General features: G+C 59.6%; 1 protein-coding gene across 2 annotated transcripts in view; it reads right to left on the bottom strand.

Moving 5' to 3' along the window:
• Window positions 1–3,508: 3,508 nt before the first annotated feature.
• The window catches only part of SLC9A5 (solute carrier family 9 member A5), a 50,077-nt gene continuing 36,841 nt past the window's right edge, over window positions 3,509–16,744 (bottom strand). The window contains exons 12-16 of one of the 2 annotated variants that reach the window (XM_039503840.1): window positions 16,039–16,165; window positions 12,945–13,115; window positions 9,184–9,256; window positions 8,317–8,448; window positions 3,509–7,331 (exon numbers count right to left, since the gene is read on the bottom strand). In XM_039503840.1, coding sequence (XP_039359774.1) covers window positions 6,859–7,331; window positions 8,317–8,448; window positions 9,184–9,256; window positions 12,945–13,115; window positions 16,039–16,165 — 976 coding nt within the window. In that variant the 3' untranslated portion in view covers window positions 3,509–6,858. The remainder of the gene's footprint in view (window positions 7,332–8,316; window positions 8,449–9,183; window positions 9,257–12,944; window positions 13,116–16,038; window positions 16,166–16,744) is intronic. The other variant, XM_039503841.1, reaches the window with a different exon arrangement.

The following is a 16,744-nucleotide window of genomic DNA, read 5'->3' as shown; positions in this document are numbered from 1 at the left end:
CCAGATTGACTGCTGGCCTTCCTGGGCCTGCCGCAGGTCCCTCACTGTCGCACGGCCCTGCTGCAGATCCCTGTTGACCCCTCCTCCTGCTTCCCCCATGCAATCTTTTCATACAGGTCCGTGTTTCCATGACTGGGCCTGCACAGCCTCTGCTCCTCACAGGCCTAGGCGAGGCAATGCCTCCCGTCTGCTCCAGGCCGGAGCATGTCCAAAGCGTGTAGCTGGCATGCTCAGTTGGGCAGTTGCACACAAGGGACTTGATCATTGCCTGTTAGGTTCACTCCCTCTGGGGCACCTGGCATTGGCCACTGTCGGTAGACAGGATACTGGGCTCGATGGACCTTTGGTCTGAGCAGGTACGGCCATTCTTATGTTCTTAAGGGAGAGCTGGTAGGTGTGCTCGCCATGCTGGGCCATCAGAAAATAGCCTTTCAAAAATATGTGGGGAGGGGAGGGCTCCCAGGCTCTGTGACCCTTGGGCAATGGAGTTCACAAGTCGCTCATGGGCATTCTGGGACAGCTGCTGGAGGATGGTTAGGGTCAAGACGGGTTAGGTGGTGTCTACATTCGCACCATGTCAAGCACAGTACGCTGCCCATGGCTCTGTGCCATTCAGGAGGTGCTTTTACCATGTCGCCGTAACAGGGCGCTTACATTGCTGGGAGACAAATTTGAGCACAGACACATGCACCACGAAGGCGACGCACGGTGAATTATGTCAGGCTAACTCTGTAGTGCAGACCAGGCGTAAACATTGAAATGTATAATTATTATTCGACTCTCCCTGGCAAAGAGCCGTTTATCACGTCATTCACAAAAGCCAAGATCTAAAATCAAGGAAATGATTAGTTAAGAGTCTCATAAATCTTCCAGTGCTGGCAGAGCAAATCCAAGGGCATTTTTCCTATCTAAAGGCCTGTTTCATGGTAACATAACGCTCTTGGCTCGGACGCAGAATAAATATTAATTCGTTTCAGCAGCAACTTCCGCACGTAAATACAACACCAAGGCAGACAGCTGGTTCTGAGCAGACATTGCTGCACCCGAGTTATGGCTGCGATGTGGTTTCTGCGTAAAGCTGATTTTTGCCTATTCTCAGATATTCACATCAACAGGCTGACCAGCCTGAGACCCGGAGGCCAGCTCTGGTAGCAAAACAGATTGTTGGGGTGCAAATTTGAGCTGATCTGCTCTCAGGGTGCCTGCGATACAGACTTCCCCACCCGCCCCCGGTACCTGGCTTGAACATTTGAAATGTACCCTAACATTTTGGATCAGAGAAACAGCAGGGGCAGGACCCACCTTGGACCGACATTACGGTGCTGCCCTCAGTGCGAACTAGTGTCCGGCGTCATCAAAGGGAGCCCAGTGCTCTGCTTGGTGTTAATGTCTCTGGGGGCTGGCAGCAGTGCCGAGGCTCTGTCCTTTGACGACATGGTGGCCTTCCATCGACTCATTGCAGCCTGAAGGCTTCCTCCAGCAGCCCGGCTCCCAGGGTTCTGCTGCCGTCGAGGGAACCGCAATGCAACCCAGCAGCACAGCATGTGGGCTCAAGCAGGGGCAGTGCTGGCTCAGGAAGTCCTTGTTGTGTATTTGGTTGTCATGTTTTTTGTTCCTATGGCAACTCAGTTAGATTATTAGGGGATAGCCCAGCCAGCTTCGGCTGGTTGGGTGAGCTCTGTGTCTGTAAATAAAATGGTAGTTTTGTTAGCTGTCTGCTGTCTGGCCTCAAGTGATTTCTTCCTAAACCGGCTGCCCCCAAGGATATAACAGTCCTGCTGGAGCATTAGCAATACACAGCCTGGAACTGCTGCTCAGGTGGAGTTAGGCTGGAGGTAAGTTTTTGCTGAAAACTGAATCTTGCATCGTCTCTAAAATCTATCAAACCCCTGCAGGTCAGCGGTTCCAAGAAGTCCCTTCTAGCCCAGGCTTGACTCTAACTCTGCTTCCTCCTGTAGCCGAGCCAGCACCCAGCCACCTCACCGAAAGACTGGCAGGCTCCATGTGCTTTGGGCTCCTGCCTGCCCACCTCAGCAAAGCACAGGGAGATGGATTAATTTGCCTAGCAAACCGTTGCCTGGAATGAAATTGCTGTGGGGTGTCTGAGCCAGGGCAGTGCAGGGAGGGCAAGGCTAAAGTCACGGCCTATAACCCAGAACCGGCTTTCATCCCTGGCTCTGCTACAGCTTTCTGGGCAAACCACATCAAGCAGCCTCTTTGGAGGTGCTGTCTCAGGCTCCGGTGAGGAGACTCATCCCGAGCCCCTGCTGGGCTTTGGGGAGCTCTTGTTTTTCACACTGACAATAGCGACTCTCATCCAGGTATTTGTGGAACAGGCTCCGGACGCAGGCCCTGGAAGGGGCAGCTAAGCACCTAAGTGAATCTAGCCCCAAGGTGCTCGTTTGAACATTTGAGGCAATCGCTGGCATTGTTAGCAGGGGCCAATGTCCTGAGAGCCCAGGAGAGACGACGGGTGGGCAGTGCTAGGCCATGGAGGGCCTTGGCAGCGAAGACGAGTTCTCTGCTGATGTGACAGAGAAGGGGAAGCGGGTGGAGGGATGCGCAGAGATGTGAGCTGGTCAAAGCAAGGCGCCAGGGGACGGATGCAGCAGCTTTCTGGATGGGGCTTTGTCCAGGATGGTGTGGAGATGGGGCAGGAGCAGAGAGGCGAGATGAGTGGCCTGGATGAGTGGGGATGGAGAGGCCAGGCAGGTTCTAGAGCTGGTCTGTAGGAAGAAGCAGCCTGGCTGTGTGAGGATCTAGTGAGGGCTGAGTGGAAAGCGGGGGACACATTGAATGTCTTTCCAAAGCTGTTCAATCTAACCTGTGGCACGACCACTGCACTGCCACTACTGCCAGTGTCCACAGGCAGCACGCGAGTCCTGTTTGGGGGCACCCTACCCCCGCTCCGCCTCTCCCCCCAAGGCCCCACCCTCGCTCCGCCTCTTCCCGCCTCCTCTCCAAGGCCCCACCCGCCTCTCACTCCTCTCCATCCCCTTCCCGGAATGGGTGGGGGGCGACACGGCCCCATCACCTTTCCCTGCCTTAGGCGAGCGTCGGGGGGGGGGTGAGGGGCAGAGAGGAGTGAGCGGTGGGAGGCCTTGAGGAACGAGGCAGAGGGGGGGCAGGGTGGAGCGCAGGTGGGCCCCCCATTTCTAAGGCAGTGGTGGGCCGGTGGGTGTCCGGAGGGGTGACCTTCACTGCACCCGCGGCATTCCCCTCCCTGGCCTCTCATACATGGTGCCCATGCCAGTGTCTGGTTATTTGTGAGTCACGGATGGGCAAGTTCAACGCTGCTTATGCCACAACTGCGTTTCCTGCCGTATCATCTGCCGATTTCTTCCCAGGGTAACCTGAGCTCTCAATTCCCAGGTTCACACCCTTGTTTGGATGACGAAGGACCACGCTCCTGTATTGTGCCTTAACGCTCCGTCTGGGAGCTGGCGATCGAGGGCCAGCCTGCAACCCAGCCCTGCGATGTGCCCACGAGCGCAAGGGGAAGCACTGGTTGCGGAGTCCAGTTTATTGTTTCCAATGCAAGCTACAAAATACTTTGCATGTATTTTCACAAGAAAACAATATTCATTGCAATTAAGAGTCACGCTTTCACCATTTGCTGTGCCATGAGTACAGAAAACACAACCGAGCTAAAGCTTTCATTATGGCCTGATCTCAGAAATCATCAAAGCCCCATATATAGTATGAGTAACACAAACCCAGTAAACCCCTCCCTCCCCACCCTGTAAGCCAGGTACGGGCAGCGCACCTTCACTGAGGACACCATGAAAGCAAACAGAGCCTACGCAAGGGCTCCAGAGACCAACGCTACGGAGCCGCCAGGGTTGTGACCAGAAAGGAATGAAACCTGCTCTGGTTCTGCTTGGTCTCTAGCCATCCGGCTTAGAGCAGTTTCGGGGCCTGTCCCCTCAGCAGCTCCAGGTTATGTCTGGGCTGTTACCTAACTGTACCAGAGCGTCCAGATCACAACTCTGACCTGAGAAATAGCACCAAACCCACTCAGCTTCCCAGCCTTCCCCACTACCCCCAGGCAGCGCTCTGTGCAGGATGGGGGCAGGTGAGAGCATCCCCTCCATGCTGACCCCCTCCCATTCCCAGGGGAGGGGACAGCTGGGGTCCCGTGGAAGGATGCTGCCTACCCTGGGGTGGCACCTGTGATTGACCTGCTACTAAGTCCCACTGGCAGCATCTCACGTTCACCCTGCGGGACAGAGGCCTGCGTTTCTGGTGCTGCAGCTGCTGGGCTCCGGTCCCGCTGGCAGCATGGGGCGTGCCACGCTCGTCACACGGGCTCTGCCTGGGGCCAGCAGCGAGGTGAATAAGCTGCAGCTGGAACGGAGATCTTTCCGCTTAGCCAGTACACCGGGGGCTGGCCCACTGAGCCCATGGCCTTGCCAAGTGCAGCTCCAGAGGCCTTCGAAGGTGCAGCACCACGAGGCTCTAAAAGAAGCCGACTCGTGCAGGGGCTGGAGACATGCCTGACAGCCAGGAGGGGCTGGGGGGATTCCCGGGGCTGTAACAGTGCTGCTGCTCTCCCCGCTCTCCCCCAATGCCCTGAAGGAGGCAGCGGGGTCTAGTGGTTAGAACCACGGACTGTGGCGCTGGATGTCCCTCTCTGCTGTCAGGGGTGAGGGCGTGAGCTGGGGACGTCTGGGAGCCGAAGGAGTGAGCACACCTCCCAAACTGCTCCAGAATCAAAGCTTGAGTACCAAACGCCCCCGTAACAGGGTGCGCTGCCCCTCTCCAGGCCAGGGGGCCTGGGGCCAGGGCCAGGGGATGGTCAGACCCCGCAGGGAAGGCGGCAGGTGATTCCAGAAAGGGCTGAGCAAGCTCTGGTGGAAGAGGGAGCGATGGGGAGTGGGCTTGCGGCAAGGGGTAGGAAAGGGATGCCGGAGAAAGGTCTGTGGCTTTGGCCAGGGATACAGCTTCGTTCTGATGTCACTTTCGAGTTTCTGGCTTGAAGAATAGCCGGTGCCCCAAAGGGAGGGTGTGAGCAGACACAGGCTGCAGCGACTCCTCCCCAACCTTCCACATGGGACGCGAGTGTAACTGATGCATCGTCAGCCTGTGTTTGCAGAGAGCCTGACACAACAGCCCTGGGAGGGGGGAGCTGGGAGCCGCCCTGTTCACCTCGGGGGGGGGGGGGTTACTCCAGTCCCCACTGGGGGTGATTTAACTACCAACTCTGTTAACTCTTTCACTGCTCCTCGGAGCATGTCAGGAAGCAGACAGGGACCGTCTCATGAAGCTCTGCACAATCGAGCGGGAGTGGCCGCTCAGTTCTGTGCCACCAGCGTGCAGAGCTGGGCCGGGGCGTTTCTGCTTTTCCTAAGTGAGGAGGAAAATAAGCAAAGCACAAGTTGTCTCAGAGGGGCCAGCAGGGCCTCCAAGCCCAGCGAGAGGGAGCCAGGGGCTGGCAGGGCCCACCCGAGCGATACCCCATCTGGCAGGCGTGCGTGTGTGCGTCTCACGCGGGCAGAGCTGCGGCGTGTACCCCCACCCATTTGACCCCACCCAGGGCAAGGGCTCAACACATCTCCAGGGAAGACTGACTTGGTTTGACTGTGACGGTATCTCAGGGATAGAGAAACCTGACCCTGACTCAGAGCCCAGCCATTCCCAACTGCCTGGGCCCCCCCCCCGCTCACACCCCCCCTCCAGGCCCTTGCGCTGGGCAGGGCCCCAGGGACTGGTAGAGCCCAGAGCGAGGCTCCAGGGTGCTGCAGACAGGACAGCGTCAGGGCGGTGGAGATGGGAACATGCAGCCACCTGCAGCGCCTAGTGAAAAGTCCCTCCCCCACCAACCCGGTCCCCAGTCAGGCTGGTCTACTGTTGACCGTTAATCTGCATTAAGGTAGGGATGAGTTGAAAGCCCACTGGTTATTCCAGATTAACTCTGTGTGTAGACAGGCCCTGACAGAAGCTGCTCACAGATGTCCCGGCTCCAAGTACTAAGCGCTGAGCAGGCAAGAGTGGAGCCCACGGTGCTGGGAGTCTCTTCGGTTAGTACATGCCTGTGCCCAGACACCCCGGTGAGGGACGTTTACACGGGTGATCTAAACACGCAGAGCTCCAGCGATTGCTGGGAAGAGGCGATGGAAGTGTCCTGAGCTCTCGCCTCCCGGCTGGCGTTTGCCTTTGCTGCCGATTGAGGGACGCTCACCTGCATTTTATTTTCAGCTCCTTACCCAGCTCAGAGCTGGGCTGGTGCCTGTCGTTGCAACGACCTCCCCGTGCCAGGCTGCTGTGTCTCTGTGGCGCCCACAGGCAGGGCACGCCCCAGCCCCTTGTACTGCGCCACTCGCCCGACACGGGCCAGCCACTCCAAGAAATGCCGAGGCTGGGGGCTCCCGCCGAGGTGCCGGTGCTCGGGAGCCCTTCCTCGCTCCTGCTGCCAGCTGGGGAATGGGCAGCAGGGAGTGCAGAGCAGCGCCTACCCCCTGCCTGGGAGGTCTTGAGAAATCGGCTGGCGTGGGGCAGCCAGACCACGGACCGAGCCACCAACCAGCCAGGCGGGGAGGAAAGGGCCCCTCGTGCTTTAGGGTTTGGAAGGGCTGGGTTTAGGATCTGGTTATTCCCACCGCGCGGAGGGGCTTCGACAGGCACTGACACTGTTACAGCAGGCAGCCAGCCCACCTGCTTGGAGTTTTGAACGGCTAGCTCCACCAGCCGACACCCGCTGCTGGCTCAGTGCGAACCCAAGCTCCGAAAGGCCTCCCTGTCCCACGCTCTCCGACCGCACTTGCGAGCCCTTTGATTTACCAAGACAGCCCCTGCGAGGTTCGAAGCCAGGTGCTTAGCTCCAGCCGAGCGGCCGCTCTGCAGCGACGGCTGAGCGCGCTATCCATCCGAAAATCTGGCGGCTCTGTTGAACTGAATTAGCCACCTGCTGTTGCTAGGCCCGGCAGACGTACTCATCCTGCCGTGCTCGTCCGGAGCCATCAAAGGCTGCAGCTCCGGCTGCTCCGTCCTTTCCGGGCTGCCGGCGCTCTGAGGCCTGCTGCTCCTCAGGAGGGGATTGGGGAACTGAAAGCAGGTGCGCTGCTCTGGCACCACGTGTCTCTCCTCCGGCGCCGGGCCAGCCAACGTCTTGGCGTGCAGGCCTGGCTCGGCCCCGGGCGGGGAGGCGACGCTCTCCAGCGAGGAGATGCTTTGCTTCCACGCGGTCTGCATGTCGACTGGCACAATTTTGGTGGTTTCTGAGGAGATGTAAACAGCGAGGTCGCCCCGGTCACCCTTCCAGGGCAGCTCCTTCTCCGCCGAGGTGGGCGAAGGGGGGATGATACGTGGGCTCGGGCAGACGTCCAGGCTGCCTGCGGGGACACAGGCAAAGGAGAGTGAAACAACCGGCTGCCAGGGCCACCCGCCACCATCGCGGATTTGCTTTCGCCCTTACCACATGGAGCGTCGGCTTTCCGTTAGCAGGGGCTGCGGGGCGACTTTTGTTTTAATTGGTGTATGATTGTGTGGCGGCGGCGGTTTGAGAACCAGTGTTACTGCAAAGCAGCGCTGCACTGAAAGCAGCCCCCCCGCCCCATGGACTTTATTCTTCATGGACCACCTGCTATTAACGAGGTGGCTCAGCCGCTCACTCAGCCCCACAGCCACCTACCCCAGTCACTCAAGTGGGGATATTCCTGCTGGGGCCGGAGATGCCAGGCCCAGCCCGGGAAAGGGGGAGGGGTCTTCTCTTCTTGGCTCATGGGCAAACGAATGCAGGGGGAGCAGCCTCCAACCCGGGGGTTAATCCACAGAGCTCTCCCCTGAGACCCGAGCTCCCCTCCGGCTCTGCCCTGAGGCTGGATTCCAAGCACAGCTGTGGCGTGTTCAGCACCCGGATATGACCCAGCGCTCCCTCCCCAGGGCTGCCAGGGCTAGGCGGGAGGATCAGACGAGCTAGCTGGGCCTAACGCAAAGCAGGTTTAGGTAACAGCACTCTTGTTTGTACCAACCCTTTACCAGGCGGAGGAGCTGTGTCCCCACTGACTTATTCCTGATGCCGCCTGAAAAACAGACCAGTGAAGCTTTGGGTAACGAACCCTGCAGTGACGGAAGCCCCCGGTACAGCCTGGCTCCTGGCTTGAGGCAGGACAGTTCCTGCTTTCCTGGCACAGTGCCCTGCGGCAGCACCGCTGGCCTTTACCCCGCCAGCTGCCCCATGGCACTCAGCTTGGGCTCCCTGTGAGCCAGGCACACTCTGCTCCTCACCGGCCCAGCCTCATTGCAGCCCAGGCTGCAGCTCTCCATGCCAGCCCTGCAGCACTAGCCCCCTTGCAACCGCTGGGAGAGGGCCCCTACCGGACGCCTTCTTGCCCTGCAGGATCTCGTCCGTTGCTCGAGCGATGAAGATGATCCCCTCATCATCCTCCTTCTCTGTCTCGGAGCTGTCACTCTCCTCATCGTCGGAGTCGACCGCCACTAGAACAGCAGCTGCCGGGAGAAGACGGGGAAGCGCGGTGGGTGCAGGCCTCAGCTTCCCTACATGGTCAGTGCACCTACACACACTGCCTGCCGCTCAGCCCAGCCCAGGCCCCACCCGCCCAAGCCCATCCCAGGGACCATTTCCAGCTGCTCCTTGGCCTCTCCCAACCTTCCCCCCAGATCCTGGGCTTCCTGAAGCTCCTCCCTGTGAAGCTGCCACCCACTGGGCTTGGAGGGGCACAGGGTCTGCTGTAGCTGCAGCCTGGTTAAAAGCAGCACAGTGCCAAGGGTGCCAGGGCCACACCTGACTGCACACCCCCGGCACCTTCTGGCTGGGATTTGGGGGGCCTACAGCCCCCCCCCACCCTAGACGGGATGTGACGGCGCCGCCTCCAGCCACTGGAAATGTCCAGTGAGGCAGGCGTCCCAGGACCAGATTCCAATGAGCCCCACCCTCCAGGGGAGCAGCACAGCCTCCTGCCCACTGCTCCCTCCCAGCTTGTGCTGTGCCAGGCTTCTCTCCAGAGACCAGAGCTGGCGGGAGGCTGCGTGGGGGCGGGAGGCTGCAGGGAGAGCCTGTAGGCTCCCATTCTTACCGGTCCCTTAAGGCCCTTCCTCCTGGGAACACATTGTGCAGAAAGCCACAGGCACCACCTTCCAGGGGCCTATCCTAGTGGCACATAAAGCCCACTGCCCTCCCCGTGCCTGGCTCTCCCATGCCCCCCTGCTGCCCCTGGGCCTTACCCGTCTGCTGCCAGGTAACGCTTCTGGGTGGCTTTCCGTTGGGCAGCTCGGCATTCGCGGCACTCTTCTTCTGCTAATGACGAGAAAAGGCCTTGGGTCAGATCCCTGCTCCGGAGCCTGGGCTGAGTCCCCCATTCCCTGAAATACTGCAGAGCCGTGCTGCCCACGCGGCGCTCAGCGACTTGCCAGGGGCACCACTCCCAAGTGTCTGCTCTAGAGCAAGCACAATGCTCCAGCACTCCCCCCTCCAAACACTCAGGTGTATGCACGCACGCACAGACAGCGCTCGCGTCCTGGTGCGCGAACACACACACACTATCATAAACATAAAGGGAAGGGTAACAACCCTTACGTATGCAGTAGCATCAAATCCCTCCTGGCCAGATGTACTGAGGGGGTTAAGAAGCTCAAATAACCTGTTTGGCACCTGACCAAAAGGACCAATAAGGAAATATGATGCTTTCCAATCTGGGGGGGGAGGTTTGGTTTGTGCTCTTTTTGTTGTTCCCTCTCTGGACGGAGAGAGAGACCAGGCAGGTAAAACATCTCCTGAAAACAGACCTGAAATGAGCTCTCTAAAATTACATGAATTGTAAGTAAGGGCAAGGAAATGCGTTAGATTATCTTTTAGTTTAGCTTGTGAATTTTCCCTATGCTAAGAGGGAGTTTTATTCGTTTTTTGTAACTTTGAAGCTGAGCCTAGAGAGGAAATCCTCTGTGTTTAAATCTTTTTATTACCCTGTAGAGTTACCTTCCATCCTGATTTTGCAGGTGTGATTCTTTTACTTTTTCTTTAAATAAAGTTCTTCCTTTAAGAACCTGTTTGATTTTCAGTGTCCTAGAGACAAAGGGTCTGGTCGGTACTCATATTATTCTCCAGCCTCCCCAGGAAAAGGGGTGAAGGGGCTTGGGGGAATATTTTGGGGGAACAGGGATTCCAAGTGACCCTTTTCCTGAAGTTTTGTGTAAATCACTTGGTGGTGGCAGCAATACCATCCAAGGACAAGGGAAAGAATTTGTGCCTTGGGGAAGTTTTTAACCTAAGCTGGTGAAACATAAGCTTAGGGGGTCTTTCATGCGGGTCCCCACATCTGTACCCCAGAGTTCAGAGTGGGGAGGGAACCCTGACACACACGTTTAGCCCTTAGGGGTCAGATTCTCAGCAGCACTCTAGCCCCTTTGCCATGCTCCCGTGATGTAAACAGGCTGGAAAGTCAGTTTAATTGGCTGTGATGGAATATACCCGTGTTCACACCCCACGCGCTGTTGTAACAATCATCAAACATCATCTGAAAACTCATGATTTGCTGGTCAGCATTGTCCTGATAAAATGTGTGTAGTGAGACTGTATGTAAAGGGGTAAGATCCCCTGTATGGTGCTATTAGCACATGTTCCAGCCCAGGCAGAAGTCGGCAAACAGGTCTATCCTAAGCAAGGGAAAGTGGCCTTGCCTTAATTTGCATTTAAGCCGTAAACAGGGTCATCAAGCAGAAAGGGAAGACAAAGGAAGCTCAAACAGGTCACAACAAGCAGCAGGGAACATCCTTGCACACAGACTGGCTCCTGGTGCTCAGCTCGAAATGCTTTTCAAAGAGGGACTAAACACCTCTAAAAAGGAGGGGCAAAGCCCCCAGGCTCCCCTCTCTCTCCCTGCCCATCTCATTCGCTGTCCCTGCGAAGACAAAGGGAGCAGCCTGCTGGACTCCGGGGGAGGGGGCCTGACCCAAGGAGTTTGGTCAGTATTGCTGTGGGAAGCACGTGGTGAGAAACTTTGCTTGAATCTAATGTCGTTTGTTCAGTTAGGCACTAGGAAGAGTTTTATCTTTATTTTTTCTTGTAACCATTTCGGCTTTTACGCCTCATTGCTTGTACTCACTCAGAATCACTCCCTCAGAAGTTAATAAATTGGTTTTATTGTTTTATCTAAACCAGTGTGGTTAAATTGAAGTATCTGGATAACTCCATTTAAGGTAATAAGCGGATATATTAGTCCCTTTAGGGAATAATGACCTTGCTATATCTGGACTGTCCGGGAGGGGGCTGGGCAGTACAGGACATGCATTTCTGGGGGAAGTCCGGGCCTGGGAGTGAGCTGGGGTCACCCTGCAGTAGAACCAAGGCTGGTGAGAGACAGGGTGTGACTGGCAGGCTGCAGTTACACCCAGACACATCCGGGAGTGACCTGAATGCTGGCAGGCTGCTTGTGAGCAGCCCAGGCTGGGAGCTGTACCAGTGAGGCATTGCAAGGCACCCCAGTGACAGGGCGGGGGGGACACAAACCCCTCACTGGTCGGGATTGTACCTGGCAGTCCCGCTGTTTCCAAAAGCGTCTGTGGCAGGCAAAGTGGACTCTGGGTGCCATTCTGAACGGAGTCATTGCAAAATTCAAAGCCATTTAGGGGTCGCCGAAGCACATTGTAGGTGATAACGACGTAACAACTGCATCACACCCAGCGACTGTGGCACTGCCCACCTGATGTGGGTTTGTTTAAAGGGCTGAGAGCTGCTATTACTGGAGGGTTACATGCACAGTGCTGGAACTAAGGGTGCTGGGGGCACTGCCGCACCCCCTGGCTTGAAGAGGTTTCCATCATATCCAGGGTTTACAGTCTGGTTCAATGGCTCCCAGCTCCCCCACTGTACAAATTGTTCCAGCCCCCCGATTACATGCGACTGTAAGGTCATGTGTCATCCCTGAACTAGAGCCTGATTATGCTCCATGCATTGATGAGTCATTCCTGAGCTAGGCTCCAGCCAATCCACCATCCCAGAGCTAGTCTGGTGACTCTCAGGACACGTATATAAGCCTCACAGGAGACACAGCAGCTCAGTCTGATCCACTTCATTGCATGGCTTGGAACTCTCCCCTGCCCGACTGTGGCACAGACTCTGCAAGCCAGAGCCTGCTCCTGCTCCTGCCCTGTTCCTAGTCCTCCTCCAGCCTTGCTTTCACTCCGGCCTTGTTCCAGTCCTACTCGGGACTCCTGCTTCCGGCTCTGACCACTAGGCCAGACCATCTCCATCGTGGTTTCTGACAGCAAGAGCATGTAATACAAACACTGGAGAAGAGAGCCCTGCTTTGACTGTGCCTCTCTCCTCCAGGCAGCCCTGAGGCCGAAAGGAAGATGGTGCCATGCTGGAGTTTGTGAAGGGTAGGGGGCAGCAGCTTATCTGTGTCACTTCGAGGGCTGTTTCCGCAGAGGGGATGCGTAACAGACTTGGAGCCTTACAGGAGGGACAGGAATTGCCCAGTACACACTCAGCACAGGAGTTTGCTTCAGTGTAACACCACCGGGAGGGTCTTTCCAGGTGAGGACACTGGCTGGCTTTGTGCATGGATCTCATTGCCACAGATGCACCATCCGCTTCCTGGTCAATCGGAACGGATTTCCTGGGACTAGGGGCGCTGGACATTTGAAGAAGGGGTCCCATAAGGTCACCGTAGGAAACCATTGGTGACATATAACTCTCCTAGTCGAAGGCCAGAATCACGGACGGAGCCGCTCACGCCTGGCACTGTCTAAATGCACGGCTCAAAGCCCGTGAGCCAGGATCCCCTGCCATGCTGAGCTGTCCCCAGAGCTTGTCTGCCATGTCGGCAGGTTCCCACTGTCCCGTGTGCTCTGGCTAACACGAGGCTGGTTTCCACTCTGCTGCCAGCCAGGGGACAGTGGCTGGTGGGGCTCCAGCCAGCAGAGGGAGGTTGGCCCACGCAAGACGGGCAAGGCAGGTGGGGCAGCGCCACCCTCGGGGAACTCACCTTTTTCCTGCCATCTTTCTTCAGCCTGGCCTTGCTCTTGGCAGAGCAGACATTGTGCTTCGTGGACTTGAAGGTTTCCAGCCGCCTCTTCATGTTCTGCTGGAATATCTCCTTGTCCTGCCGCTCTTGTGTACTCGGGGAGATGAAGTGGCGGCTGTAGCTGGCCTTGTACTAGCCGAGGGAGGAGGCAAAGAAACACAGATGGAGCCTCTGGGAAGGTGGGGTGAGTGATTCATCCCGGGGCCGTGAACCACTCGTCCCTCCCCACCCACCTCCAGGTGTCTGCCCGCAGTGGCTGGCTTCTCCACAGGCCTAGCGCCGCGTGCCCCTCGAGCCCGGCCCACGGCCTCCACCCGGCCGCACGGCACCGTCCCAGTGATGGAGGAGAGGCGAGGACACAAGCAGCTCCTCAGGCTGCCCTGCTCTGGGTGTTCACGCCCCATGGGACGAGATGCCAAAGACAAACCATCCCCACCTGTTTCAGTGGGTGCTGGGTGCCTAAACCCCCTTGGCAGCTTTGAAACACTCAGCTGTTGATGTCATCAGTTCTCAGGCACGTTCTTAAAGTTGGGGCAAAGTTCCTGCACCTTGGCTGCAGCGGGGCCTTCGCCCAGCAGCCCGGGAAGAGCTTGCGTGGCTGAGCACGGGCAGGGCCCCCGAGATGCACCACGCTGGTTTGGTGTCCATGATGCCACCTGGGAGGGGACGGGCAGTGACAGCGGGGGCATGTGGGCGTGTACAGGAACCATTGCCTGCTGGCAGCAGGGGGGGAAGGGGGCTGTGCATGCGGGCGCCATCGGCTGCTGGCAGCGGGGGGGTGGGGGCTGTGCATGCGGGCGCCATCGGCTGCTGGCAGCGGGGGGGGAGGGGGCTGTGCATGCGGGCGCCATAGGCTGCTGGCAGCGGGGAGGGGGCTGTGCAGGCGGGCGCCAGCGGCGGCTGGCAGGGGGGGGGGAGGGAGCTGTGCATGCGGGCGCCATAGGCTGCTAGCAGCGGGGAGGGGCTGTGCATGCGGCGCCATCGGCTGCTGGCAGCCGGGGGGGACGGGGGCGGTGCTGGCGGGCGCCATAGGCTGCTGGCAGCGGGGGGGGAGGGGGCTGTGCATGCGGGCGCCATCGGCTGCTGGCAGCGGGGGGGGCGGGGGCTGTGCAGGCGGGCGCCATCGGCTGCTGGCCGCGGGGGGGAGGGGGCTGTGCATGCGGGCGCCATAGGCTGCTGGCAGCGGGGAGGGGCTGTGCATGCGGGCGCCATCGGCTGCTGGCAGCGGGGAGGGGCTGTGCATGCGGGCGCCATCGGCTGCTGGCAGCGGGGAGGGCTGTGCATGCGGGCGCCATCGGCTGCTGGCAGCGGGGAGGGGCTGTGCATGCGGGCGCCATCGGCTGCTGGCAGCGGGGAGGGCTGTGCATGCGGCGCCATCGGCTGCTGGCAGCGGGGAGGGGCTGTGCATGCGGCGCCATAGGCTGCTGGCAGCGGGGGGGAGGGGGCTGTGCATGCGGGCGCCATCGGCTGCTGGCAGCGGGGAGGGGCTGTGCATGTGGGCGCCATAGGCTGCTGGCAGCGGGGAGGAGGCTGTGCATGCGGGCGCCATCGGCTGCTGGCAGCGTGGGGGAGGGGCTGTGCATGCGGGCGCCATAGGCTGCTGGCAGGGGAGGGGCTGTGCATGCGGGCGCCATCGGCTGCTGGCAGCGGGAGGGGCTGTGCATGCGGGCGCCATAGGCTGCTGGCAGCGGGGGGGGAGGGAGCTGTGCATGCGGGCGCCATAGGCTGCTAGCAGCGGGGCGGGGGGGTGTTTGCATCTGTCTGGGCATGCGCTTTAGCCCAATGTCCTGTCATGGTGTGGCACTGCCTGCAATACTCTGCAATGCCTAAGGGCTGGCTGTGCTGGGGCATTCCTCCCTCCGGAGCACGGTGACTGTGGGCATCTGTCTACGCGGCATGACTTGGGGGGGGGAGTGGGGCGAGCCCCCCAGCCGGGGTACACGGACTCACACGAGCTAGCGCACCAAGAGGAGCCGTGTGGACACTGCCGCTTGGGTGGGAGCAGCAGCCGGGACCTGCGCTCACCGCGCGTGGGGCAGGGCAGTGTGCAGACAGGACTGTGCAGACTGGGGCTGGGTTTCTAGTCAGAGCCACAATCTGCAGGGCCCAAAGCGGGAATTGGACGGGACCGGACGGCTCTTTGGAGCCGCGCCCCCGCAGCTGGGAGCGGGCCGCCACCCCGCCGTACGGACCTCTACCAACGCCCGTCAGAGCAGCGACACCTGCGCTCCCGGCTAACGCAGCAGAGGGGAACGTGGGGGGAGCAGGGCCAAAGAGGGCCAAACGCTGGCCGTAACTTTAGAAACGGCTGGACACACGGCTGGCCTAGGCCCCTGGGGAAGGGGCAGCCCCAGACCTCGCCCCCCAACCCCCGTCAGCAGCAGCAAGTTGCTCCCTGGACAAGGAGCCCACGGCTCAGAGGGGTCTGGGAGATGCTGGTTGGGAGAAAGCCCCCGGAAAATCGAACCAGGGGCCTAGCGACTGTACTGGGTTCAGAGGCCCTTAAGAACGACCAGCAGGTGGGACTGACACAACCGCTCCTGTTTAGGATGGGGCCAGCTACGGACAGGCTTCTGCGTCGGTCCCGATCCCTCCTCTTGTCCCCTGCGCCGATGTGGCCGCTCCGGGCACTACACAGGGCCTCTCCCTGTTTTAGGTTTTGCTCCATTTCCCCAGTCCCAGGGATACCGGCCTGATGGCTACTCAGCCTCCCTTGCCCATTTAACTCAATGCTGCACCATCCTCCTGGGCACAGAGACACGAGCTGTGGGCATGAAGCCCCGTCCAGCTCAGTGCTAAGCAAACTCCCAGGGCTCCGGGACCAGGCAATTCCGAATAGTTCTGCTCACCACGACCCTGGGAAAGGACACGTCCAGGGGCCAGGCTGCTGCATACAGCGAATGCTCGGCCAGCACTGGGCCTGCACCCTGCTCTGGTGAGAGATACCAGGAGTGGGGAGGGCTGGTTTCTATGCCCCCCCCCAGGGGTTCCTACGGCTCATTACGACTCCTATCGGTGCTGCAGCGAGGTGGTGATGGGGCCCAGGGACGCTCACCCTCCGGCGGGGTTTGTAGAGGCTCCCGCGTAACACATGGTGCATCACGGCATCTTCCTTATCCCTCCTGCTCCTCACGGTGTCGATCACCTGCAGATCCAGACATGCGCCGCTGCCGCTTTCCCTCCTGCGAGGGAGACACGGGCAGAGCGCTCAGCACCCCCTGCTGGGGCAGAGCCAGAGCGCGGGCGGCGCACGGTCAGTCTGCCAGCGCCAAGGCAGTGGGTGAGCTCTGTGCACCTCCAGGCCAGAGCCATCACAGCGCACGGCCTGGGGCTTCGGCAGAGCCCCGCAGAGCTCGCTGGATCCCTGCGCTCTGCTCTCCAGCGCCCCCTCTGGCCAGCGCTCAGCATTCGGCTCGGCCCTTCCGCAGGGAGAAAGCAGGTGTGCGTATGTGTGCCGGGGTGCACGCCTGTTGTGTGTGCCTGTGCACACAGCCGGGGCACGTCCTGGCTCCCACACACTCAGGGACAGCCTGGACACTCCTCCCAGAGAGAAGCAATTCCCCGACTCACGGGTACCTAGCTCAGATCTGCCAAGGCCAGCCGACAACTTGCCCCATGCGCCAGCTCCTTGCCCTCTCTGACGCCACCCAGCCTGCCCCGTCCCTCACAGTGCAGGGAGCAGTCCCCGCTGCTGTCCCCCCAGCCACACCCCTCCCCTCCTCCCCCCACGCAGACTCTGGGGCAGACGGGGGGGCAGAGAG

Source organism: Mauremys reevesii, linkage group 16 (genome assembly GCF_016161935.1).
Source record: "Mauremys reevesii isolate NIE-2019 linkage group 16, ASM1616193v1, whole genome shotgun sequence".
Classification (NCBI taxonomy): Eukaryota; Metazoa; Chordata; order Testudines; family Geoemydidae; genus Mauremys; species Mauremys reevesii.
Note: the sequence above shows the minus strand (reverse complement) of the source record. Positions and strands in the feature narration are given on the sequence as shown.